This window comes from Microcaecilia unicolor, chromosome 1 (assembly GCF_901765095.1).
Source record: "Microcaecilia unicolor chromosome 1, aMicUni1.1, whole genome shotgun sequence".
Classification (NCBI taxonomy): Eukaryota; Metazoa; Chordata; class Amphibia; order Gymnophiona; family Siphonopidae; genus Microcaecilia; species Microcaecilia unicolor.
In genome coordinates this window covers 115,595,275-115,621,820 of record NC_044031.1, presented here as the reverse complement: position 1 = coordinate 115,621,820, position 26,546 = coordinate 115,595,275, and the positions used below count along the sequence as shown (strand labels likewise).

The 26,546-nt window shown below is 41.2% G+C and overlaps 1 protein-coding gene across 1 annotated transcript in view; it reads left to right on the top strand.

Annotated features, from left to right (window-relative positions):
- The window catches only part of MALRD1 (MAM and LDL receptor class A domain containing 1), a 787,803-nt gene that overhangs the window by 424,283 nt on the left and 336,974 nt on the right, over positions 1–26,546 (top strand). Inside the window, 1 exon segment of the mRNA XM_030202038.1 lies at positions 25,414–25,542. Within this exon segment, the coding sequence (XP_030057898.1) occupies positions 25,414–25,542 (129 nt within the window).

The following is a 26,546-nucleotide window of genomic DNA, read 5'->3' as shown; positions in this document are numbered from 1 at the left end:
TGCCAGGTGCAAAATTAAGGAACTTAAAATAGAAGAAAGGCGGGTGAGAGGGGGATTTGCAGTTGACTAAGTTTTGGGTAAACAAGTTTACCATTGCAGTCTATGGGCCTCATTACTTTCAATGGATTGAAAGGGTATAAAAGAGGGCAAAATCTGGGAGGAACTGGCAGAAGATCCAGATTCTGCCAGAAGTCTTGTCGGTCTGAACTGAAGTCTGATAGATGTCTCTGATTGCATTGCCCTGTGTTGGTAAGCATAAATAAATATACATATCTTTATCTTCTGTCTTCTCTCATTCTTGTAGAACATCAAATATTTCAGAGTAACTTTGTAACTAAGATGATTACTACTAAGAGTACATATATTCCTTCAGATGGGCGCAAACTACCTTATAGGCAAAAGCCTTCTAGTAAATCCTACCGCTAATTGTCCATGAGTCCCATTTACACTGGGGACCTCATGGGCAGTCTACGGTACGACAATTCAATAGCTATGAGCCCAATATTTAAAAGGGTTTAATTGGGTAGGAGAAGCTCCTGCTCTGTTAAACCATGCTGAGTGGGCTGACCTCTAATATTTAGCAGGATTTAACTGGACAAGGCTGCTGAATAATGGCTCTAACATCAAAAACAGGCAATGGAGTAGCCATCTGGGATGAGGAGTCCGGAAAGAGTTGAGTTATGTGGGTGCTAGTAATATTCAGTACAGTGCCTACATAATTAAGCAACCAGATTGGATGGCGCAAAAAAGCTGTCCTAGCTTTGTATTCTTAACTATGTGGAAAGCTGCCTAAATTTTCATCTGTTCTCCCCTTCCTCAAACAAGAGCTTATCCACTCCCCACCACCTCTCAAGAGCATAGGGTCCTTCCCAATCCTCCCATCCTGCCCCAGCCTCAAGAAAAACTTGGTCTCCTTTCCCCCCACCCAAGGGAACCCCCCCTTGGATCCCCCACATTCCTCCTCTGAAGCCCCCTCCCATGTCCTTGTAGCTCCCCCCCCTCCTTCTTGGGCTTGCCATAGCATCCCATGTTGTCTAGGGAAGTAGGTTGGGCAGAAGCAAACCCAAATCACATGCACAAAAACTGAGCATGTGATGAGTGTCAACATTGGGCAGCTCACTAAAGCCCACACACACACAGGGAAGAATGTTCAGGACACCTTCAAGGATCTCTTCATCTGATAGGGCTTCAGTATCCCTGCCAACTGCAGAAAGAGTGCACTACTGCTGGGTGGGACCTGAGCCCATTCGTGGCTATGCCACAGCCCCATAGACTATAATACAGCTAAAAATGAATTGGTTTCTGTTAATTTGCATGTATACAAACCATGCCCTCATTTATTTTGTTTTACCTTTGGCTGAAAATGAATGCACCTCCCTAAAATCAATGAAAGAGCAGGATTTGAATTCACACGTCTCAGGAATTATTTTTTTTTTGCTTTTATAATGTATAGTATATTTCATTTGCTATACCGCTTAGTTTAAATACATAACTCTTTGCACACATAGGGGTTGAATTTGCAGGTTTGAAACTTGTGAGCTGTAATACAAATGGAAGCACTACCACTCTAAAATTTCAAATGTGTTAATTCAGATTGCTATGTTTATTTGCTATGGGGCTCATTTACAAGGTTGAAAATAAGGCACTCGAGTGCAGCACTGCTGTTACTGATATGCTAAATGTAATGCATTAACAATTTACAAGGAGGAGAAAAATGAAATATGCAGGGTACAATGGTTGCACAAAATATAAGGGGGTCTTTTACTAAAGATCAGCTCGAGTTATCTGCAGCAGGGCCCATAGGAATAAAGTAGGACCTGCTACAGATAACTCAAACTAAGCTTTAATAAAAGACCCCCCTAAGGAAGTGGATCTCATGCCTTCTCTATAAATAATGAGAGCCACAAGCAAACAGGAAAAAGCCTCCACGTAGAAAATCCAATCCAAAAGGAGTAGAGGATGGGTAATGGACACTCCAGCACAGGAACTGGTGCTTGACAGATGCTTATATTCAGTATTTGTACAATAGGACCCAACACGGTCTGTGTTTCGGCGTGATGAAATGCCTACCTCAGGGCTCACAAAGAAGTTCAGCTCGGAAACTTCTCCGATGCAGGTCTCGCTGTGTGCCAGTTTTCTGTGGTAAGAGTCCTCTCGAACTGGTATTTGGTGCCAACCAAATGGTGAGTCTTTTGGCATACAGCAACGATCCGAGCTGAACTTCTTTGTGACCCCTGAGGTAGGTGTTTCATCATGCTGAAACACGGGCCGTGTTGGGTCCTATTGTACAAATACTGAATATAAGCATCTGTTAAGCACCAGTTCCTGTGCTGGGGTATTCATTACCTATCCTCTACTGTTTTTAGATTGGATTTTCTCTATAAATAATATCATATAGGCCTTAGTTCTGCAGACTTAAGAAAGGTAGGAAAATCAGGGCTTTGCCATCAATATCTGAAAATGTTAGCATGCCCATCAAACTGTCAGAAGTAAGCAGTGTTGTAGGATGTATCTCTGGAAAATAATCTTCTGTTCAAAGCTCAAGACCTTTTATAAGCATTTTCTATATTGTCTTCAACTTCCATCAGTGTAAGTGTTGTGTGAGATGTCCAGTGCATTTTTTGTAGAAAAAAATGTGCCAGTACTCATTATGGGCGGGGTCACCACATATGGCTCCACCCCTATGATAGCCACACCCACATTAGCCACACCCCTTATATCAGCCATGGCGCAAATAAACAGACATCATTGAAAATATACTAGTATAGGAGAAAAACAATAACTTGTGATTTTTTTTTTCATTATAAATCATTTCTGTAAGATGTTACAGCTCCAGTATACCCAGTGCAAAATAAGACAACAGATGTAAATTCTCAAATTGGACAAATTCCAAACACTAAAATGAAAATAAAATAATTTTTTTCTACCTTTGTTGTCTGGTGACTGTTTTCTATCCATACTGGTCCAAGTGTCTGATTCTGCTGCTCTCTGCCTGTTCTCTTAACTCCTTTTCCAGGGGCTTCCTTTCCATTTATTTCTTTACTTTCCTCCTTTCTTCTTCCATGTCCAGCATTTCTCCTCTCTCCCCGCCAACCCCTCCATCCATCCATTTCCAGCATTTCTCCTTCCTCTCCTGCCATCCCATCCATGTGCATCTCCTTCCTATCTTCCCTCCCCTCCATCCATGTCCAGCATGTCTCCTCTCCCCTCCCCTCCCATGTCCAGTGATTCTCCTCTCTCCCCTGCCCTTCTCTCCTATCCAAGTCCAGCAATTCTCTCTTCCCTGCTTTCCCCTTCCATCCATGTCCAGCAATTCTCCATTCTCCTCTCTCCCCTGCCCTACTATCCCATCCCCTCCATGTCCAGCGATTCTCTTTTGCCCCCTATCCTCCCCCTCCCTTCAATGTCCAGTGACTCACCCCAGCCTCCACCTGCCCCCGAGATCAAACCCCAGCCCCATTTGCCCAGCCCCCCAGCCCCACTTGCCCATACACACATACCCCCAGCCCCAATTGGCCACACACACCCTCCCCAGCCCCAATTGGCCACAGCCCCCAGCCCCAATTGGCCACACAACCCCCCAGCCCCATTTGCCCACACACCCCCCCCCCAGCCCCACTTGCCCACACACACACACCCCCAGCCCCAATTGGCCACACACACCCCCCAGCCCCAATTGGCCACACACCCCCAGCCCCAATTGGTCACACAACCCCCCCAGCCCCACTTGGCCACACAACCCCCCCCAGCCCCACTTGCCCACACACCCCCCAGCCCCACTTGCTCTCCCTCCCCTGCTCGCTCCCTGCTGTTTGCGCCAATCCCTGCCTCGTAAAACTTATTTTTTCGCGAACCGGCAGACTGAAGAAATAAACAAACAGCTGACAGGCTTGCCTCCTTCGATCGCGTCGGCCGCTTCCTTTCCCTGCATTCTCAGCGCGTCCCACCCTCAAGGAAAGGAAATGACATCAGAGGAGGGCGGGACGCGCCCAGAATGCAGGGAAAGGAAGCGGCCGACGCGATCGAAGGAGGCAAGCCTGTCAGCTGTTTGTTTTATTTCTTCAGTCTGCCAGTTCGCGAAAAAATAAGTTTTACGAGGCAGGGATCGGTGCAAACAGCAGGGAGCGAGCAGGGGAGCCCCAGAAAAAAAGGCACCGGCACAAAAAAGCACTGGACATATCAGGGAAATAGTTTTGCACCTTTTTGACTCAGAACTTTTGAAGACTTTTGTAGATGCAAAGATGTCTGTCCTTAATTTGGGGGCACCTTCTGCCATTAATGCTGAGTGAAAATTATCTTGCTGTTTCATTGTTGAAACTTCTGCTTGTCCCTTCTGTTTCCTGTATTTACCTTTTTTCTCTGTCTCTCTTTTTCCTTTCTGGTATTAGATATTTACTGATGGTAGCTTTCCTGAAATTATTATTTACTTGTCTGATATTCATTCAGTACACTTGTTACAATTTAATGTGTTCTTGAAATGTTTTTGAAAAACTTTATAAAATCAAATTAAAAACAAAACAAAACTTGTTTTCCATTATGTTTTGTTATATCACCTAACTTTTACAGGCTGCTTTTGTTGAGCAAAGTAGATTAAAGCATACTTGTCCTAGTTTTTCCATGGCAGTCAGCAAGAATGACTTGGCCAATGCAAATGATTTAGTAAATCTCAACATTTAAATGTTAAAGCCAAGACTCACTAGAAAGCTGCATTAGTAGGATACAAATTACAACCTCTTTTAAATAGAACTTTATTCCCAGAGCTAAGGATCTGATTTACTGCAGTGTTTCTTCTGATGCTTTTGTGCCGATATTCTAGTGACTAATTTCTTTAGCCACTGCTTCCAAATTTCCCCAGTCATCCATGAATTTGCATTAGCCTTGTATGACACAGGACGTCACTTAAGTTTCTTGATGCAACGGGGCTGTTTGCTTTTTCCAATGACGAGGGGTTCCAACTTCTCACTCCCATCCATATTGCAGCAAAGGAGGATTGTCAGTTGGTCCTTCGATGTTTTACTTCCTGTAGTTTTGTCATGTTTGAACGCAAGTGTTCCATCAGGAATCACTCGCCAGTAGGGACCGTTTTCGTCAGCATTGAAAATGTCATGAGGTGCAAACTTGTTCAAGATGGTAGGAAGAACTGAAACAACCCAATTTTCAGCACCAAAGTCATCAGTGTCTTGTTTCTCACCATGTTGTTTCTTGAATTTTATGTTGTCCCTCTCCTTCCATCTTTCCAACCATCCAACAGTGGCTTTGAATTCAGTTAGTCCAAGACTTTCAGATAGCTGGTTAGCTTTCTCCATAAGCAGTGGACTACTGACAGGAAACTGTCTGCTCCTGACTTGAGAAAACCACTGAAGAAGAGCATCTTCTACCTCCTCAGCTTTTTCCACTCTTTTACGTTTCCTGTGTGGATTTGTATTGTTTTGCCAGCCTTCCAGAAGCTGATCTTTCTGCTTCAAGACACGTGAAATTTGACTGGGATTGACACCATATTCTTTAGCAATAGATGCTTGACTTTGTTTGTTTTCTAATTTTTTAAGAACTTCTATTCGTTCAGCCAGTGTTAAAGTCTTACAGCTCTGCCTCGACAACGATGATGACGACGACTCCAGTGTACACTCTAACAACATTCTTTTGCTTATTCTGCCTGTGGCAGTTAAAGGGGTGATAAATTTGAAATCTCGTCCCGCGCCAATCGGCTTCCATATTCCATGTGTGTGCTTATGCGGAGTCTTTCCTGCAGAGGAGCAGTCTTAAACCATGCATATAAGCAAATCTTGCACTTATCAGTGGTGTGCTAAACTGAAGTTTGTCCCCATAGAAATTGATGGTGCCAAAAACGGGACTGAAGTACGGCATGCAGTTAAACAGAGAATGAGCTTATCTGACGTGCACTTAAATGGAGTGCACTGTACTCACATCTCAATGTTCTAAAATGCAATAAAACTGCAGTTGCTATATGTTATTTGCCAAAATTAGCATGTTAACTTCAAAATCTCTGTCTTAAACTACCAGAGGCAACCAGGCAGTGTTCTATTCAGTTAATACAGAAGAATGTTCATTACTCCTCATTAATTACATTGCATGTAATGTGGTATAGTGAACTATACCCATTCAGATAACTTGATTACACTATGTATCTGCCACTTTGGGAAAGGGAGGTGGGACTTTTCTATGGTTACAATCAAAGGGGTTTACATATTATATATAGGTACTTATTTTGTACCTGGGGCAACAGAGGATTAAGCAACTTGCCCAGACTCACAAGGAGCAGCAGTGGGAATTGAACCCAGTTCCCCAGGATCAAAGGCCACTGTACTGACCACTAGGCTACTCATTCATGCCACAGTTAACAGGAAAACAGACCACAAACTGGAGGGGATTCCAAGTAACTGAAACCTCAGAGAGCAAGTAAGAGGAAAGAAACAATAGGAATTAGCTGTTAAATATCAAACTCAGAATATATTCTCCCAACACTTTAGGTAACAAGCGGGGTTAACAGTTTGAGAGAGACAGTGAGAGTCTGTAGAGCTCTCTCACAAAGTATTGAGCCAGGTTAAGACCTTAGGACAGTGGTTCCCAAACCTGTTCATGAAGGCACCCCGGCCAGTCAGGTTTTCAGTGTATCCACAATGAATATTCATGAGATAGATTTGCATGCAGTGGAGGCAGTGCATGCAAATCTCTCTCATGAATATTCATCATGAGTATCCTGAAAACCTGACTGGCTGGGGTGCCTACAGGAACAGGTTTGGGAACTTAGGAGGTTCAATGGGGTTTAAGTGATTCATTGTTAGAAAATACAGGAAGAGTTGAATAAGGTCACAACATAGTTGAATAAGGTTACAGTATTGGTCAAGCAGGGTTACAGTTCAGGTGGACAGTGAGTACGTAGTAGAATCTACATAATATGTAGTAATGGGTCCTGCTTGTGGATGTTTAAGGAGGTTAGGGTAGTTTGCGTTATACATTTCAGAAAGATGTATTAAATATTTGGCTTTGGGTTGGTCACTGTGAGCTTGAGCCTTTTCCGTTCAGATGTTGAATTTATGAGTAGATATGATTGGTCTGCTGGATGGTTAGGTAGGTTCAGCAGGGATATGTTTTCTTAAAAGGTGGTCCTTCAGGTGTTTTCAGAAAGTTAGATAGTTGTCTTTCAGTTTTAGGTCTTTTGGAAGTGTATTCCAGGATTTGGTGAAGATATAGGAGAAACTGGATGCGAGAGCTGATTTATTTATTTATTTATTTATTTGTATTTGATGTCTTTAAATGTCGGGAAGTAGAGGGTAAGGTAGGATTTTTCTGATTTGTTTGTGTTCTGGATTGGTAAGTCTATTAGGTTGGTCATATAGCTCAGAGAGAGGCTGAAGATTATTCTGCAGACCAGTGAACAGATCTTGAAGGCTTTGCGGTTCTTAGTCAGTAGCCAGTATAGCTTCAGGAGAAGGGGTTTGGCATTATCGAATCTTGTTTTTCCAAAGATGAGTCTTGCTGTTGTTTATTTGTGCTGTTTGTAATTTTTTAGGATTTGCTCTTTGCATCCTGCATAAATTCCATTGCAGTAGTCCACGTGAGCCAGGATCATGGTCTGAATCAGGTTGCAAAATATCTCGTGGGAAGTATTGTTTTATGTGTTTCAGTTTCTACATTGAGTGGAACATTTTCTTTGAGATGGCCTTAACTTGTCTTTCAAGTGATAAGTACCAGTGTATGGTGATGCCTAGGATTTTCAAGCTGTCAGAGATTGGGAGCGATGAGCCCAGTGCATTGATTGATGTAAATTGTTTAGTGTTGTACGGGGATGATAGTATGAGGCAATGTGTTTTTTTCCCCTGTTAAGTTTTAGCTTAAAGACTGATATCCAAGCTTCCATGATGCTCATGCTGACTGTGATTTCAGAGTTCATTTCTGATGGATTGATTTTGAAAGGGATGTAGATTGTGACATTATCAGCATATAGGAATGAGTTGAGTTCTTGGTTAGGTAGGGCTTTGGCTAGTGGGATCATCATTAGGTTGAATAAAATAGGTGAGAGTGATGAGCCTTGTGGGACTCCACATTCCACTTCCAAGGAGGAGAGATTGTCAAGTATTCTTAGTATGATTTGGTGGTCCACATATCGAAAGCGCTCATCATCTAAGCACACTTCCTCTCTAAAACTCTACCATTCTAGTGGATAGTCACTCCAGTATAAAATTTTCCCTGGGATGACCAACAGTCCGTTGTGATAGAGACATATATCTGTTCACCAAGAATTGCTAAAGGCTTCAGCTTCATACTTCAAAGTGATCCAACTCATCACTGTTCTGTTTGGCTGGTGACCAGTAAACAGTTCAACAACCACATGTAAGCCCACTGTTCTTATAGGCTATATTCACTGAAAAGCAAAATTTAAGATGAGATGATCTACTGTTTGTGTGACGAAGATTACATTAGTAAAATCCTGTTCCAGATTTTGTTGTTTCATTTGGTTAACTGATGGAATCATCATTTACATCTCACTTCCACTTTTACTTTTTACTTTTAACTGCAAACATCAGATGTAACTGAGCAAAAGTAATAAAAATTGATGAAATTATTATTTCAGTTAAAGTAAAAGAAATCTTCCTTACAGGTAAAAATGTCAAAATGTTTTACTTAGGTACATAATTAGTTACATTTACTTAGTTACACTGTTAGTATACTCTAGCTGCCACGTTTATATTCAATAGAATGTAGTATTTAGACCCCATAGAGTGGTATACATATGTTATTTCCATTGTTGCTAAATAGGAATAAGGTGTTCCCATGTGGTCTCTCTTCTAGTCTGTAGTGCAAAATGCTAACAACTAGGGAAGAATTAAGAGGGTATGTAAATATGGCAGCTAACATGGGTGAAAAGCACCATGGCGGAGGATAAATGACTGAAATGCAAGCATGAGTTAGAGGAAGATCAAAAACCAGGAAGAATGCTTCTCTCTTCCTCCCATCTGGGTTGGCAGGGGAAGGGGCATGAAAAGAAGGCAAGGGTTCAGAGTGGACAGGGTAAAGGATAAAGATGATCAGGGCAGTAGTTGGAGGGTGCAAAAATGCTTGCCTGCCCTGGACAAATATTAATTTATTTAAAATACTTATACTCACACTATCTACCATTCTAGGCAGTTTACTAAGGCTACGCGCACTCAACGTGCACCAAATTGGAGTTACTGCCCAACTACCACGTGGCTCTTGCAGTAATTTCATTTTTGGCGCATGTCCGATACGCACATCTGAAAAATATTTTTTTTATTGTCTGGCGTGCGTCTGACATCTGACACACGTAGGTCATTACCGCCCAAATTCTTTACCACTAGGTCTATGGCTGGCGGTAAGGTCTCAGACCCAAAATAGATGTGCAGCAATTTTGATTTTGCTGCACGTCCATTTTTAGCAAAAAAAAGGCATTTTTTGTAGGTACCCTGAAAAATAATTCTGCGCACGCCCAAAACACACATCTATACTACCACAGGCCATTTTTCAGCGTGCTTTTGTAAAAGGACCCCTAAAACCACATTCATAATAATGGATTTAAAAAATAATAAAATAAATAAAACAATGTGAAAATAAAACAACACAACACAATGTTTGGACACTTCTATTGAAGAGCCTAGTAATAGAGCTACTTTAGTAGCCTCTTTTTTGCTAACCTTTGATAGAGATAATGTAATGAAATTTTCTTGAATAGATTTAGGTTACTTCACAGTCACAAAATTAATGTGTTCCCTGATATATCTGTTTAAACACAGATCAAGGAAGCTTTTCTTCAACTGAAACCTAGGGCTTTGGTCCTTGATATGACTTTCTCCTTAAAATTCTCCAGGAAACGTTTTGTAAGATATGCAGGATTATGTATTTTTGGATCATAAGCAGTTAGAGGAGTTTGCGCAAACTCATTGGCAGGTATGAATGCGTAAAAAAACAGTTATGGTTATGAGGTTAAAGAGATGTTATGATAATTATGTCTTTCTTTGTTATTGTTTTTTTTATTTTTATAGCTTCAGTCTCTCCTCCATCTCTATATAATTATGAGTAGTTATTTTTGAGTTTGATTGTTTTCTGATTCTTTAAAGATTATATGATATACTACTTTTGCTTATTTTTGTTGTGTGACTTGTTACCTCATTGTAATATGGTGGTCATTGAAAAATGTAATAAAAATATAAACAAAACAATACAATAAACAGACATATAGAGGTTGATTCTATATATTGTGCTGAAAAAACTGACGCCAACCCCCCCCCCCCCCCCCCCCCCCCACTTAAGCACTATAATATGCACCTAAAGTTAGGTGCGGTTTATAGAATAGCACTTAAATGCAGGGGTTGTACATAAATTTAGGCACGTCTATATCTGATTCCTACTCTAGATGGTGGCTCTGCTGCTAATCTACTCAAGGACTTGGGTGTCCTCCTATATGGTATTAACCCACAAAACTGGCTTCTTCCTCAAACATACTCCATCCTCATGGGGTACCACATTCTGCTAGAAAAGCTATGACATAAAAGCAATACATGCCCTTATAATGAATGGCCTGCAGCAAGGCAAGTTCCCAATTTATAATGAAAGGGGAGGAATCTGCTGATAAGAGACCAGAGGCTGTTTGCCCTGCATATTCAGATTCTATAAAAAAAAAAAATGTATAGCACTTGAAAGACTTTTTCCAAGTTGTCAATGTCAGAGTGAAGGAAGGTGATAGATGATGCTTAGCCTGAAATGACTGACAGTCGGGAAAGCTTCACAGAGTATGTAAATATCATGGTCCAGCCTACTCAATGCTTTAGTGTTCAGATGATGTGGTCTGTCAAACATATCCATCGCCTGGCTGAAGAAAGTATCTCTTTCAAGCTGAAAAAGAAACTATTTAAATTACCATGGGCTTTGACTCAAACATGTTGTGGAAAAAGTTAAAAGGAAACCATCTTTTCCATTTAGCTTTTCTGGATACTTGATATTCTAGTGGTTCTATCAGGTAAAAGGAGTGCTATTATTTAAAGTTAGGAGCTTTCTGCTCTGGAATAGTTCTTCAGACTGAGGTAAGAGTAGGATGAGTCCCTGCCAGAAAGAGAGGGGTTATGATTGCTTAAAGAGTGCAGCCCTGGGCAGAATCTTGTCAATGGCTGGCTCACAGCACTATACCAGAGATTATACTTTGAGTGAAGATTTGGAGCTGTAGGAGGCCTGATGAGTAAAAGGAGACCAGATGAGCTCTTTCGATCCAAATGAAGAGTGTGAGGAGTTAGAAGCAATTCACAGAAGCTAAGTGCAGGAGGGTACGAATCATAGAGTCTAAGACATAGCAACCTGGCATTGAGACTTGTTTCACCTAGAGGTAACTGATGTTTTCTCTTTGATAGACAAAGTATAAGAGATATTGGGAACGTTCATAAGAAATCCAAAGTTTCTATTGACAGTGTCTTGGGAGGTAGGGTGAATTTGAAGCTTGAATTCTGCAACTGTCTACCTCAGCAGAGCAGAGCTGCTAGGATTGTGACTTCTATTATTTTAAACTGTATATCTTTATATTAATTTTCAACCCTACTACTACTACTTAGCATTTCTATAGCGCTGCCAGGGTTACGCAGCACTGTACAAGTTTAAACATGGGGAAGGACAGTCCCTGCTCAAGAGAGCTTACAATCTAAAGGTAACAAACTATGTAGTCAGTGTAGGTATCATGAATGGGGAAGGTGGTTAGGCGCTGTCTCGGTATTTAAAGGGTCTTATTTTAGAAGCTCATTTTTAATGTCTGAAAATGAACCAGGCCATGTCCAGGTACTGGCATTAAATATGAAATTATGTGAAGCTGAGCACCATGGGAAATTTCTCTAATGTCCCTTTTCACATTCACAGAAATTAGCAAGGGGAAAGTGCACTTTTCCTTTCCTCTTACCTAGGCCTGACACCAACATCCGTACACAGGCAGCAGTTTTTCCCTCCCCTCCCTCACTCCCTCCCTTCCTAGAGAACTTTTTTCCTCTCCCCCAAAGGTAGCGCTTACGCCCCAGGCACAACTTTTTTTCTTTTGTCCTCCTCCACTGACAGCACTAACTCCCAGGGGGCGACTCACGGTAATCTATTGCCTGAGGTGAGGGATGAGGTGGAAACCCCAAGGCCCCATGAAAACTCTTATCAGGAAGGAGGGTGAGAAGGTCCCATCACTCTTGTCAGGAAGTTGCCCCCCCAAAAGATCATAGGGGTTGGTAAAGCTCCTCACTGTTCCAGCGCTATTTTTAGAGCGCTGTTTGGAACAGTGCAGGGCTTTCGACCATCTGGGCATGAATATTTTGGTTTTATCAAAAGAAAATCTTGCTAATTTAATCTGGTTGATTTTTTTGACTGGTTGACCAAACAACTGGATAAAGAGACATGCCCTAGATGTAATCTAGTTGGATTTCAACAAAGCCTGTGATGCACTTCCTAAAGTTAAAACCCAAGCTGTGAACAGGATTGGAAACCGGTTGACTAACAGATGATAAAGGGTAGTGATGAATGAAAGTCTGATGGAGGAAAGGAAAGTGAATAGTGGAGTTCTTCAGGGATTGGTAATTGCACCAATTCTATTTAATATAATTGTGAGCAACATTGCCAAAGTGTTAGAAGGATAGGTTTGCATTTTTGCAGATGACACAAATATTTCCCAACAGAGTGGACATTATAGAGGGAGTAGAAATCTACAAAAAATTAGAAGAATAAAAAAATTAGAAGAATAATGTAAGCTCTGGCAATTAAAATTTAATCCAACAGCAAAGGAAAAGCAAACAATTCCACAAAAAGCAATGCATACAAAACAAAGGAGTTGAAATGACCAATACAAAGAACCAAACGAAGTAGCACATCTTTATTGTGTATAGCAGCAGTTCTTTTGCTTGAAGACAGCACATCAGATAAAAACAACTGACTCCGCTGAAGCATGGACTCATTATGGCCCATGTTTCATCCTATGCCTATCAGGAGTCCAAATCTTAAAACCAAAAAAAGAAGAAAGTAACAAAAGTATCAAGCAACCACACAACAACCATAGTAACATGAAGGCATATTTTCAAAGCACTTAGCCTTCCAAAGTTCCATAGAAACCTATGGCAGTGGCGTACCAAGGGGGGGGGGGGGGGGCGGGGGGGGCGGTCCGGCACGGGTGCACGCCGCTGGGTGGGTGCTGCGCGCCTGTCTGCTATGTTTGTTCTGTGCTCCCTCTGTCCCGGAACAGGTTACTTCCTGTTCCAGGGCAGAGGGAGCATGGAAACGAACGAAGCGGACAGGCGCGCGGCACCCCCCCAGCGGCATGCACCCGGGGGTTCTTTCGCCGGGGGGTGCCCTTTCATCAGGGGGGGGGTCGCACTGCACCCAGGGGGGGTCGCTGCACCCGGGGACGAGGCACATCGGCGATCCGTCCCGGGTGTCAGCCCCCCTAGGAACGTCACTGACCTATGGACCTTTGGAAGGGTAAGTGCTTTGAAATATGCCTCATAGTAACATAGTAAATTACGGCAGATAAAGACCTGTACGGTCCATCCAGTCTGCCCAACAAGATAAATTCATTTTACATGATATGAGTTACTTCATATGTATACCCGAGTTTGATTTGTCCTTGCCTTTCTCAGGGCACAGACCGTAGAAGTCTGCCCAGTACTGTTCTTGTACTAAGTTCTGAAGCTAACATCGAAGCCCCTTAATATTTACACTCCAGCGCATCCCTATCTATTCAGTCACGATCAGGGTGTAGACCGTAGAAGTCTGCCCAGTCACGGTTTTTTTCCAATTACCGGCGTCACCACCCAATCTCCGCTAAGATTCCACGGAACCATTCCTTTTAAACAGGATTCCTTTGTGTTTATCCCACGCATGTTTGAAGCCCATTACCATTTTCATCTCCACCACCTCCTGTGGGAGGGCATTCCACATATCCACCACCCTCTCCGTGAAAAAATACTTCCTGACATTAGTCCTGAGTCTGCCCCCCTTCAACCTCAATTCATGTCCTCTAATTCTACCGCCTTCCTGTCTCTGGAAAAGGTTCACTTGCGGGTTAATACCTTTCAAATATTTGAGCGTCTGTATCATATCATCCATTTCTCCTTTCCTTCAAGGTATACATGTTCAGGTCAGCAAGTCTCTTCTCGTATGCTTTGCAAATCCCATACCATTTTTGTAGCTTTTCTTTGCACCGCTTCCAGTCTTTTTACATCTTTAGCAAGATATGGCCTCCAAAACTGAACACAATACTCCAAGTGGGGCCTCACCAATGACTTGTAGAGGGGCATCAACATCGCCTTTCTTCTGCTGGTTATGCCCCTCTCTACGCAGCCTAGCATCCTTTTGGCCACAGCCGTCGCCTTGTTGCGTTGTTTCTTCACCTTCAGATCCTCTGACACCAATACCCCAAGGTCTCTCTGCCCTCCTATCTGGTATCTCTCTAGATTCTATTCTGCATGTGCCATATCAAAGTTAAGGGACCAGTGTTGTTAAAAAAGCAATCAGATTCAATTGGCAGGATTTTCTTATGGTAAAGCCATGTTACCTCGGATCTTGCAACTCATTGGATTTAAAACAAATTGGAGAAAATATATATTTTTTTCAGTCAATGCATAGTTATACTCCAGAACTCATTGCTGGAGAATGTAGTAAAAACAGTTGGTATATTTGATTTTTAAAATGTTTGGACAAATTACTGGTGGTAAAGCTCATAAACTGTTAAGGTAGACTAATGGAAAATCACTGCTAAACCCTGGGGGTAAGTGACATGGAATCTTGCTACTTCTTGGGATTCTGCAAGGTACTTGTGACCTGGATTGGCCAATGTTAGAAACAGCCTGTTGAGCTAGATGGACCTTTGGTCTGACCCATTTCTTAATTTTTTACGTTCTTATGTACATATTTTTGCAGTTTCAAAAAATTATGAAAGCTCTTTCCAATATGTACAACAGACTTAACAATCAAGTGAAAAAGTTTCAAAGAGAAAGTTCTTGCATATGCTCTCTTTTGAAATTTGGTTCAAAGTCCATGGGTAAAAAGCATCTGCAGACCTTGCAGCAAAGTAGATGCTTTGAAAATATCCCCCTATTTTAATTAACTTGTGTTATCAGCACCTGTGGAAAAATGAAGCCGATGAGCAACACAGCACCTAGATTAAGTGATGCTGTGAATAGCAGCTGCCAATCTCTATTGTATGCTTTATTTGCGGTTAGGGCTTTATTAAAATAATGATTTCTAGTTCACTTTGAAAGTACTGTTACACAGCCTGTGGTTATCTAACAGTGACTTCAAACAACACTACAAATCATTAATATTTTTGAAGAAATATTGCAATTTGGAAGTTCCTTTTGATTCCAGTACATTTTAAGCCTTGTATTTGTACCAGGAAAACTGAATTTACATTTTCTCTTTATGGTATACAGATAGCAACCAATATGTTGTGCTGTTCTTTTCTCTGCCTGCAGTTCCGAATCTGCCGTGACCACCTCTCATTTCTTAATACTTGAAAAATATGACTCTTGGCCTTTCAGGCATATGATTAGTTTGTGGCCTAGAATGGCAGAAAGATTGCCGAAGATTAGATCAGAAAGAAAGAGAAACACAAAAGCAACACTGGGCCTTCAAGACTAGGACAACAGGAGTACTTTATTGATAAATTGGTGTACATAATTTAAACTGTGATTGAGCAATTATTGGTAGACTGGTAGTAGAGTGGGGTGAGGCTAGAGGCATGTGCTAAAATCTCCCTCTCAAAAATTTCTCCCTCCTTGGCATCTCTGCTCCTAACTTTCTTCTTTGGTCCTGGACTTTGAAGGAGAGTTTGAGGAATCAAATATACTTATGCCTCAGGTTTTCAGAACCACAATAAAATGAAACTAAGTGCCTGAATCAGTTCACTGTGGACAGTGGCATACCTAACGTATTTGACACACAAGGCCAATCATTTTTTAACACCCCCTCCTCTATATGAAAAAATTATTTTTAGGAATAACTCATGAGTCACATAACAAGGGTGTACCTAGGAAAAGGCAGCATCTTAAACACTGTAGTGAGCACTAGAACATCAATACACCCATCATAAAACCAAAGAAGCCAGATAAGTAAAGATGATCCTGTCAACAGAAAACCATGTCTTTTTCATAAACATAGAACACAGATACAACCTCATCCAGTATAAAATAAGTAACCACAAAAATTAAACTGAACCCCCAAGAAGCCAGATTCTGCATACAATTCAACACCATAGAAACAGTGTTGCATGATCCCTAGTACTGTGCAAAATACAAATATAAAGATAGCAGATGTAAACTTAAAAAATAACCATCAAATACCAATCACCACTTTACAAATTAACAAACAGAAATAAAGCAACAACAACAACAACAAAAAGATAATACAATGTTATTGGACTAATGCATTTTTCAATTAGCTTTCAGAAACCAAAACCTCCTTCCTCAGGTCAGTACAATATGCTGATGTTACAGTATCCTGTATCTTACCTGAAGATGGGGGCTTTGGTCTTTGAAAGTTAGTAAAAATGTATTAAAATTAGTCCAATAAAAAGATCACCTTATTTTCATTTTCTATTTATTTCCACAGCTGCAATATGACTTTATCCTAAAGCAATATAGTGTTGATTAGTGTGCTTTAAACAGTTTTAACACACCTTTACATTTTTATAATGAATATGTCAAAATAAATGAAAAACAAAATCCAAAGATCAGACAAAAAGGGATGGGACTTGATATATCACCTTTGTGTGGTTCCAATCAAAGTGGTTTACAAATTATATACAGGTACTTATTTTGTACCTGGGGCAATGGAGAGTTAAGTCACTTGCCCAGAGTCACAAGGAGCTACAGTGGGAATCAAATTAAGTTCCCCAAGATCAAAGTCCACTGCACTAACCACTAGGCTACTATGAACTGAAAACCAACAGAAAACATCTCTCTTATGCACATTGACAACTATCTGACAGCTCTGAATTGAGCAACAACAACAAAAAATCCCCTTTACCAGCTGCTTCTATTTCACTTCTGCTGTGACAGCATGAGTTTCAGGTTACCTTAGCTCTTTGGTTTTACTTAAGCCCCTGGTCTCTTGCCAATTCAGTATCTACAGGGGGGGGAAAAGTCAAAATCCAACCCTTCTCACTGAATTCCTTTTCTATTGAATTGCCACAGGAGACCAGGAAAATGTGACAGTTGGATTGGCCTGTGTATCCCCTCATGCCTTCTGAGCAGAGTAGTGGCAATACATCACCTCCTCTTCCTATGTAGCCTTGACTGGAATGAACATAATACATAAGAACAAAAGAGTTAGCCTACTGGGTCAGACCAAGGGTCAATCTGGCCTAGTATCCTATTTCCAAAAATGGACAGTCCAGATTACAAGTAACTGGCAGAGTACTCAAAAATAACATGATTCTATGCTCAGGGATAAACATATGCTTTCTCCAAGTCTACCTTAATAATGGTATATGGATATTTTTCTTCAGGAATTCGCCTACATCTTTTTAAACCCAGCTACCTTAACTGCTTTTAACACTTGTTTTCGCAGTGAGTTCCAGACATTAACTATATATTGAGAAAAAATATTTTTTTATTTGTTTTAAATGTGCTTTGTAACTTCATAATAATGAAGCCTCATTCTTATGTCGAAAAACCACTGTCACTGAGAGTTGTAGCAAAGGCTATGTATGCTGTGCAATTTACATTCTCCAGATGCAATGAGAATTTTCCCCTGACATAGCTGTTTTGATTGGAATTGGTTGAAAGACACCAGATAAATTCCAATGATATATTAAGTTTTGCATTGCTGGTTAGTTATTGTAATGTGCTGAGGGCTAGATTCTATATATAGTGCCTGAAAAATCTATGCAGTAAAAAATTACACCTAGACGTTTTCTGTAAAGTATGCCTAAATTTTATAGAATAGGCATAACTTTCTGCATGGTATATAGAATACACCGAGCACCTCTCTATACGAACAAATTTGGCCATGTCTATTTAGGCCATGTTTTACTTGGTGTAAATTCCAAAGCCTGTATTAGGTACAGAGTGGGTATATTCCTTGTTAATTTGTACAGCGCTGTGTAACCCTAGTAGCGTTCTAGAAATGTTAAGTAGTAGTAGTAGTAGTATTCAATAATAATGCACACAGATTTTAGAAATACCTATTCCATGCCTATAGCCATGCCCCCTTTTCAACTGTGCAACTTGGAATTTATGCACACCGCATTACAGAATACATTTACCAAGTTGTGTGCGTAAATTGTAATTAATGCCAATTAGTGCTGATAATTGCTTGCTAATATCCAATTTATTTATTTATTACATTTGTATCCCACATTTTCCCACATAACAGTAGGCTCAATGTGGCTTACAGGTTCCGGAGAGGAGAGTACCAATTCCGGGAATATATACAGAGTGGAGAATAGAGTAACAGTAGGTGCAAGGAAGCTGATAAGGTTCCGGGAAAGAGAATACAACTCTGGGACGAATATATAGTAGCATATAGAGAGAAGTAATCCCAATGAGGCTGATAAGTCTCCGGGGATGGGACTGCAGCTTTTAGTGAGCAATACAGAGTAGGATAACGGTAGAAGAACACAATTATAACTGGAGTGGTAAAATTCGTACAGTTTGAAGTAATAGGATTATGTGGAAAGGGTATTGCTACTACTACTACTACTACTATTTAGCATTTCTATAGCGCTACAAAGCGTACGCAGCGCTGCACAAACATAGAAGAAAGACAGTCCCTGCTCAAAGAGCTTACAATCTAATGGACAAAAATAAAGCAAGCAAATCAATTAATGTGTAGAGGAAAGAGGAGAGGAGGGTAGGTGGGGGCGAGTGGTTACAAGTCAAAAGCAATATTAAAGAGGTGGGCTTTCAATCTAGATTTAAAGATGGTCAAGGATGGGGCAAGACATAGGGGCTCAGGAAGTCTATTCCAGGCGTAGGGTGCAGCGAGACAGAAGGGGCGAAGTCTGGAGTTGGCAGTAGTGGAGAAGGGAACAGATAAGAAGGATTTATCCATGGAGTGGAGTGCACGGGAAGGAGTGTAGGGAAGGACGAGTGTGGAGAGATACTGGGGAGCAGCAGAGTGAGTACATTTATAGGTTAGTAGAAGAAGTTTGAATAGGATGCAAAAACGGATAGGGAGCCAGTGAAGCGACTCGAGGAGAGGGGTAGTATGAGTAAAGCGACTCTGGCGGAAAACGAGATGGGCAGCAGAGTTTTGAACCGACTGGAGAGGGGAGAGGTGACTAAGTGGGAGGCCAGCAAGAAGCAGATTGCAGTAGTCCAAATGAGAGGTGACAAGGGTGTGGATGAGGTATTGTTCATTTCTTAGTTTGACAGATGTGATGCATTGTTCATGAATTAGTTCGGGTCTGCTGGGTAGACTTTCCGGAAGAGGTGAGTCTTGAGGTCTTTTCAGAATTTTAGATGGGTGTTCACAGTTCTAATGTTTCTAGGTAATGCATTCCAGAGCTGGGTGCAAATGTAGGAAAAGCTGGATGCATATGTTGATTTATATTTTAGTCCTTTACAGTTTGGGTAATGCAGGTTTAGAAACGGTCTTGATGATTTGATGATGTTTCTAGTTGGTAAGTCGATAAATTCGGTCATGTAGGTTGGGGCCAGACTATGGATTATTTTGTGGACCAGAGTGCAAATTTTGAAGGCTATTCATTCCTTGATTGGTAGCCAGTGCAGTATTTCGTGTAGGGGTTTAGCACTTTTGAATCTTGACTTTCCAAAAATTAGTCTAGCTGCCGTGTTCTGCGTGGTCTGGAGTTTCCTTAAGATCTGTTCTTTGTATCCCATATAAACGGCGTTACAGTAGTCAACATGTGATAGTACCATTGTTTGAATTATGTTATGCAAAGTTTCCCTTAGGAAGAATTGTTTGATCCGTTTGAGTTTCCACATTGCATGGAACATTTTCTTCATGGTGGCAGAGGCTTGGCTCTTCAGGGTTAGGTTGGTGTCAATAGTAATTTCAAGGATCTTCAGTTTGTCTGATATTGGAAGAGTATGTTCCAGGGTTTTTATGGATGAAGGGAGGTTTGTTTTGTGGTGAGAAGAGAGAATAAGGCAGTGAGTTTTTTCCTTGTTGCATTTGAGTTTGAATGCCGATGCCCAGGCATCCATTAAGCTTAAACTAGTCTTTATCGCAACAGTGATTTCTGTTGGATTAGAATTGAACGGTATGTAAATGGTGACATCATCTGCATACAGAAAAGGATTAAGATTTTGCTTGTATAGGGCATGAGCAAGGGGGATCATTATCAGATATGAAGAAAGACTAAGGAGGCTAGGGCTTTTCAGCTTGGAGAAGAGACGGCTGAGGGGAGACATGATAGAGGTATATAAAATAATGAATGGAGTGGAACAGGTGGATGTGAAGCGTCTGTTCACGCTTTCCAAAAATACTAGGACTAGGGGGCATGCGATGAAACTACAGTGTAGTAAATTTAAAACAAATCGGAGAAAAAGTTTCTTCACCCAACGCGTAATTAAACTCTGAAATTCGTTACTGGAGAACGTGGTGAAGGCGGTTAGCTTGGCAGAGTTTAAAAAGGGTTTGGACGGTTTCCTAAAGGACAAGTCCATAGACCGGCACTACATGAACTTGGAAAAATCCACAATTTCGGGAATAACATGTATAGAATGTTTGTACGTTTGGGAAGCTGCCAGGTGCCCTTGAACCGGATTGGCCGCTGTCGGGGACAGGATGCTGGGCTTGATGGGCCTTTGGTCTCTTCCCAGTATGGCATTACTTATGTACTTATGTAAATGTGGCTTGGGGGGGTGAGAATGACTGAGAGAGGATCAGAGGAGATCTAAAGCACTGTGGACTAGAAAATGAGGGATTCTAGTGAAGATAACATTAAGTTGATTAGTACATATTAATGAGATTCAATGCATATAACATTTTTATAAAAATGAATGCATGAAAAGCATAAAAAAAGTCTGAAAATGAAAAAAATCCCAAATGAACCAAAAATTAACTGAATATTTTTGCTCTGTATATTTCTCAGGTTTTTAGATGTATATTTTGTTGGTCTTTGTGTGGGGATAGGACTGGATGTAATTGGAATAGGGTATAATTGAGTGTAGTTGGTGATTCATTCATTAGAGGTATAGATAGCTGGGTAGCTGGTGGATGTGAGAATCGCTTAGTAATTTTCCTGCCTGGTATGAAGATAGTGGACCTCATTCATCACCTAGAAAGTAATGTGAAAAAGTCCCCCCCCCCCCCCATTTCCCCTAATGGAACCTGAGTAAACACATAACACAGTTTTCAAATTATTATACTATTTAGGTAAAAGGGGCCTGCAGTGGTGTTGGGGCATGTTTTTGACATGCATGGAGGCCCCCTTTTAATGTAGCAGGTAAAAGACTGAGGGCCCTGTTTACTAAGCCTTGCTAGAGGCGCGTTAGCATTTTTAGCATGCACTAACCATTAACGTGCGCTAACTGCGTAGGTGCCCACAATATTCCTATGGGCGCCTACACAGTTAGCGCGTGCTAATTTGTGTACACACTAAAAATGCTGCGCACCTTAGTAAACAGGGCCCTTAATGTCTGGTTGTACCAATTTTAGCAGCAATAATTGCAACCAAACAATATAATTTAATATCTGTCTTTCATATCACTGTCAATGAATCTTAGCACACTCTTCTTTGCAGAATTGCTTTAATTCAGATACATTTGTAGGTTTTCGTGTGCATGAACTACTCATTTCAGGTCCTGCCACAGCATCTCTATTGGGTTCACGTCAGGACTGACTAGGCCTATCCTTTAATTTTGTTTCTCATCTTTTCAGATATAGTCTTGCTTTTGTGTTTTGGATCATTGTCTTGCTGCAAAACTAAATTACGCTTTCAGCTTCAGCTCACAGACAGATGACCAGACATCCTCCTCTAGACTTTTCTGGTACAGTGCAGAAATCATGATTCTTGTAATGACAGGGGGATCATTTTACCAAGATGCGCTAACGGGGGGGCTGCGCTAGCTTCAGGGCATATTTTTGACATGTGATGAAGCCCCCTTTTACAACAGCAGAAAAAAGGCTGTCTGTTTTTCAAAGAAATGGCCATGCGGCAAGAAAACGACTTGTCATGTGGCCACGTCAGGGGGACCACTTACTACCACCTATTAAGGTGGTGGTAAGGGCTCCTGCACTAACCCAGCAGTATCCGAGCAGCATGCGGCACTGCCTGATTACCACCAGGTAAACACCACCGCTACATAAATAAAAAATATTTTTGTAGCACTGGAAGTGGTGCATGCTGGGGGTGGGAACCACCACCGGGCTGCTGTGGTAGCCTAGTGGTAGGTCCGGATTAACGCACAGTAAGCCCGCATTGGGCTTACCACCACTTTGTAAAAGACCCCCTTGGCCCCTAAAACAAGCATGTTGTCTGTGATCCAAGCGTATCTTTAAATGAGAAGGAATGACCAGCAGAGATTGTTGAGAGGAATGTGGTGAGCATGAAGGTTAACATATGTAATCAGTAAGTTAAACAGAAATTGAGGAAATCTTGAATGAATAGCCTAATGGGCAAATTTGAGTATCTTAAATGGAATGCAAGAAAAAAAAACATTAACCAACGCTCACTAACTGAGTAACTCTATCAACACTCTCAGCACCTTTCAAGAGTTTCACTGAGGTATTTTGTATTAATTGTAATCTCCTGATAATATATTATGCTAGATTCAGTAAATGGCACTCAAAAATCAGCACCAAAGAATCAGCACTGAAATGCTATTCTGCACTGACCACTCAAAGAAAGTGCCCATTATGAGTGCCGATTTTGCTGCGGAAACCAGGTGAAACTCCTGTCGCACATCCCCATTATTCTATAACATTCCATGCAAATTTTAGAAATGCCCCTAACCCACCCATGCACCTCCCATGACCCCGCCCCACCCCCTTTGTATTACACACTATGGAATTTGGGCACACATTGTAGAATAGTGCATAGCAAGATGTGCATTCAAATTCAAAATTGGTGCCAATTAGCACTCAATTGTTGGCACTAATTGGCTTGTTAGCTAATTTAGTTGGGTGCACAACTTGGATTGTGGACACCCAATTTTGGGTGCTATATACAGAACCCATGGGAGTAGGACCAAGGATTGGATAAGACATTTTTTAAGGAGCTCTGATCCAATAATGGGCATATCGTGCAAAACTGTGTCAGTGTAAATAGCATGTCCCGTCCAAGTCAAGCCAATATCATGCTCCCTTGAACTCTCTTCATGATGCACATTTTCAAGTGTTAACAGAGTCATTCTGAAATGTACACATATGAATGCTACAATTTACACAAGGATGTGTTTGTGAAATAATGGCCAACAGTCTAAAATCAAAGATGTACAGGTACTTTAAAGATAATGGTGAAATGTGTGTGTGTGTGTAGGAGGGGGTGTAAAAATAGTTTGTGGAATTCTGAAGAACATGCTAAAGGAAAACAAATGTTAGGTATTATGGGCTTTTTGATTTACTATTCTGTTCAGAGACAAATGGGCTGTCACTTCAGTGGCTTGAATCCCACTTTGCAGTCATAAATAAAGGTAGCAATGATAAAATGGAGTATTTCTTAAAATGTTCATAAAATAGATTTCTGCAGTATAAAGTCCATGTGAATATGTGATTATCATACCATCTTCAAAGTAAATGGAAAAAATGTTGTAAAGGAAAAGACTGCAAATGGACATTTCAGGCAATTCAGAGGAGTGGCCTAGTGGTTAGAGCACAGGTGTTGCAATCAGGAGGTAGCCGGTTCAAATCCCATTGCTGCTCCTTGTGATCTTGGGCAAGTCACTTAACCCTCTATTACCTCAGGTACAAACTTAGATTGTGAGCCCTCCTGGGATAGTGTACTTGAATGTAACTCACCTTTAGCTACTACTGAAAAAGGAGTGAGCAAAATAAAAAAGTATCATATCCTGCTATTAGATAGAATAAATTTGGGGTAAAATACCCTGTGCTTATGCTTTTCACATTAGTAAGGCAGAAATAAAAGGTTGAGACTGGATAGCATCCATGCATCCATTAGAAGAACTAAGGGGGGGGGTCGATGTTCCATGGGGGTTATCCCCCAGATTCTATATAGTGCGAGTTGAGTTGCGCACACAATTCAGATCGTACTCTGTATTGCGTGCACAGCTCAATTATCTTAACAAGCCCATCAGTCTGATAATTGCCAATGAACAAGCAATTATTGACAATAATTGGCTTTAATTAGAATTTACATGCCCAACTTGCTAAGTGTGTTCTATAAGTGAAGCAGCTAAATTCAAATGCGCACTGCTGAAAAGTTGGCATGGCCATGGGCATGGAATAGGTGGATCATGGTGATTTCTAAAAATTGTACGCACTGTTGTAGAATACATCCGCTCCATGCCGTACTTAGTCATTGGCATTTACACCAACTTTTACTTGGCATAAATTCCCGCAACTAGATTTAGTCATGTGGACAGGCCCTAGGCATATTCTATAAACTGCGCCTTACTTTAGGCACAGTTTATAGAATACGCCTAGGCATATTATTTTTGGTACCAATTTTTACGGTGCCATATTTTAAATCTAGCCCTATATATGTAGGAATCTATAGTACCTGGATAAGTTCTGCTTACACAGTCCATACCCAGATTTTCAGACTTATTATTCGGATAATAACACTGACAATTTGGACAGCCTGCCTTTTCAGATACTGATGCTGAATATCTTGGGGGCCCTTTAACTAAGCCATGTAAGCATCTATGTGTGCTCAATGTGTGCCAAAATAGAGCTACCACATGGCTACAGCATGGCTCTTGTAGTAATTTCATTTTTGGTGTGCGTCCAATACGCTTGGCCAAAAAATAATTTTTATTTTCTGTTGCGCGTATCGGACGCACGCCAAGTGAAATTTGGTGCATGTATGTCATTACGGCCTGATTACTGCATGAGACTTTACCGCTAGATTGTAAGCTCTTTGAGAAGGGACTGTCTTTCTTCTATGTTTGTGAAGCTGCGTACACCTTGTAGCGCTATAGAAATGCTAAATAGTAGTAGTAGTAGGTCAATGACTGGAGGTAAGGTCTCAGACCTAAAATGGACGCATGGCAATTTTCATTTTGCCGCATGTCGATTTTCGACAAAAATATTAAAAAGGTCTTTTTTACAGGTGCACTGAAAAATGATTCTGCGCGCGCCCAAAATCTGCACCTACAGTACCACAGGCCATTTTTCAGCACACCTTAGTAAAAGGATCCCTTGGTATATAAAAAAACATAGTGGCTTGCATTTAAGAACCCATTGACCATCGAAGATAGAATATCCAGAATGATCAGATTTTCCAAGCAGAACTTATTTCGATTTCATTAAAATATGAATTTCTCTTGTTGGTTTCAGTTGGAGAGAAACCTGGGACATGTCCTTCAGTCACAGATTTTGTATGTTTCAACAAGAAGTGCATCGAATCCCACCTTGTCTGTGACTACAAGCCAGATTGTGAGGACAGTTCAGATGAAAGTGACTGCAGTAAGTATCCCTCTATTATGTTTCAGTGTGTAATGCAGCTTCCACTCCAGTCTTAATCAGGAGGAGCACATGCTTTATGAGATTGGGAAGAAAACGTACATTTTTAAAAGAACAGGTGTATACAAAGTAGATTCACAAGAGTGCACCTACATTTACACAATTTAAGGTGAACTCAGAAAATGTTGCTCAAATTTGGCGCCAAGAAAAATCAGCACAGAACGTTATTTAATAACAGGTGTTCCAGGATCGGTGCCCTTTATAGAATAGTATGTAATGTCGGGATCTGCACTAAACTGTGGGCACAAGGAGTTACACCAACTGAAACCAAGTATAAATCTCAGCGTGCAAATTGGACATGGATCCAGACTATTTTATAACACCGTGCATTTCATAGGAATGCTCCTGACCCGCCCATGCCCCTTTCATGGCCATACCCCCTTTGCACATCCAACCAGATTTTCTGCACTGAAGTAGTTCTTTAAGTTCTGCGCCGTTAATAGAATTTTCCAGCATGAGCATGTAGACAATCTTGGGAGCTTAATTCAGATGGAACGGAGGCAGAGTTGTGATGCACAAATAAATTGTGTAAAATTTGCATATGCACGCATTCAGGGCAATTCTATAAATGGGTGCATGCAGTTAAGACATGCATAACTGCATGCACCCCTTTATAGAATTGCCCTGAATGCAATGCGTGCATATACTGTAAGGGCTACCTTAATTGTCATTTACGTCAGCTAGTGCGCTATACACTATTCTATAAGGTAGCATGTAAGTGCTATAGCACACAGGGGCGTAGCCAGACTTCGGTGGGAGGGGGGTCCAGAGCCTGAGGTGTGGGGGCACATTTAGCCCCCCCCCGGTGCCGCAGACCCTCCCGCCATTTTTGATCCCCCTCCCACTGCCGCCACCGCCACCAACTTTGACCCCCACCCTGGCGCCAACTCTTTCGACCCCCCCTTCCCGCCGCCAGCAACCCTCCCCCTCCACCGCCATCACCATCG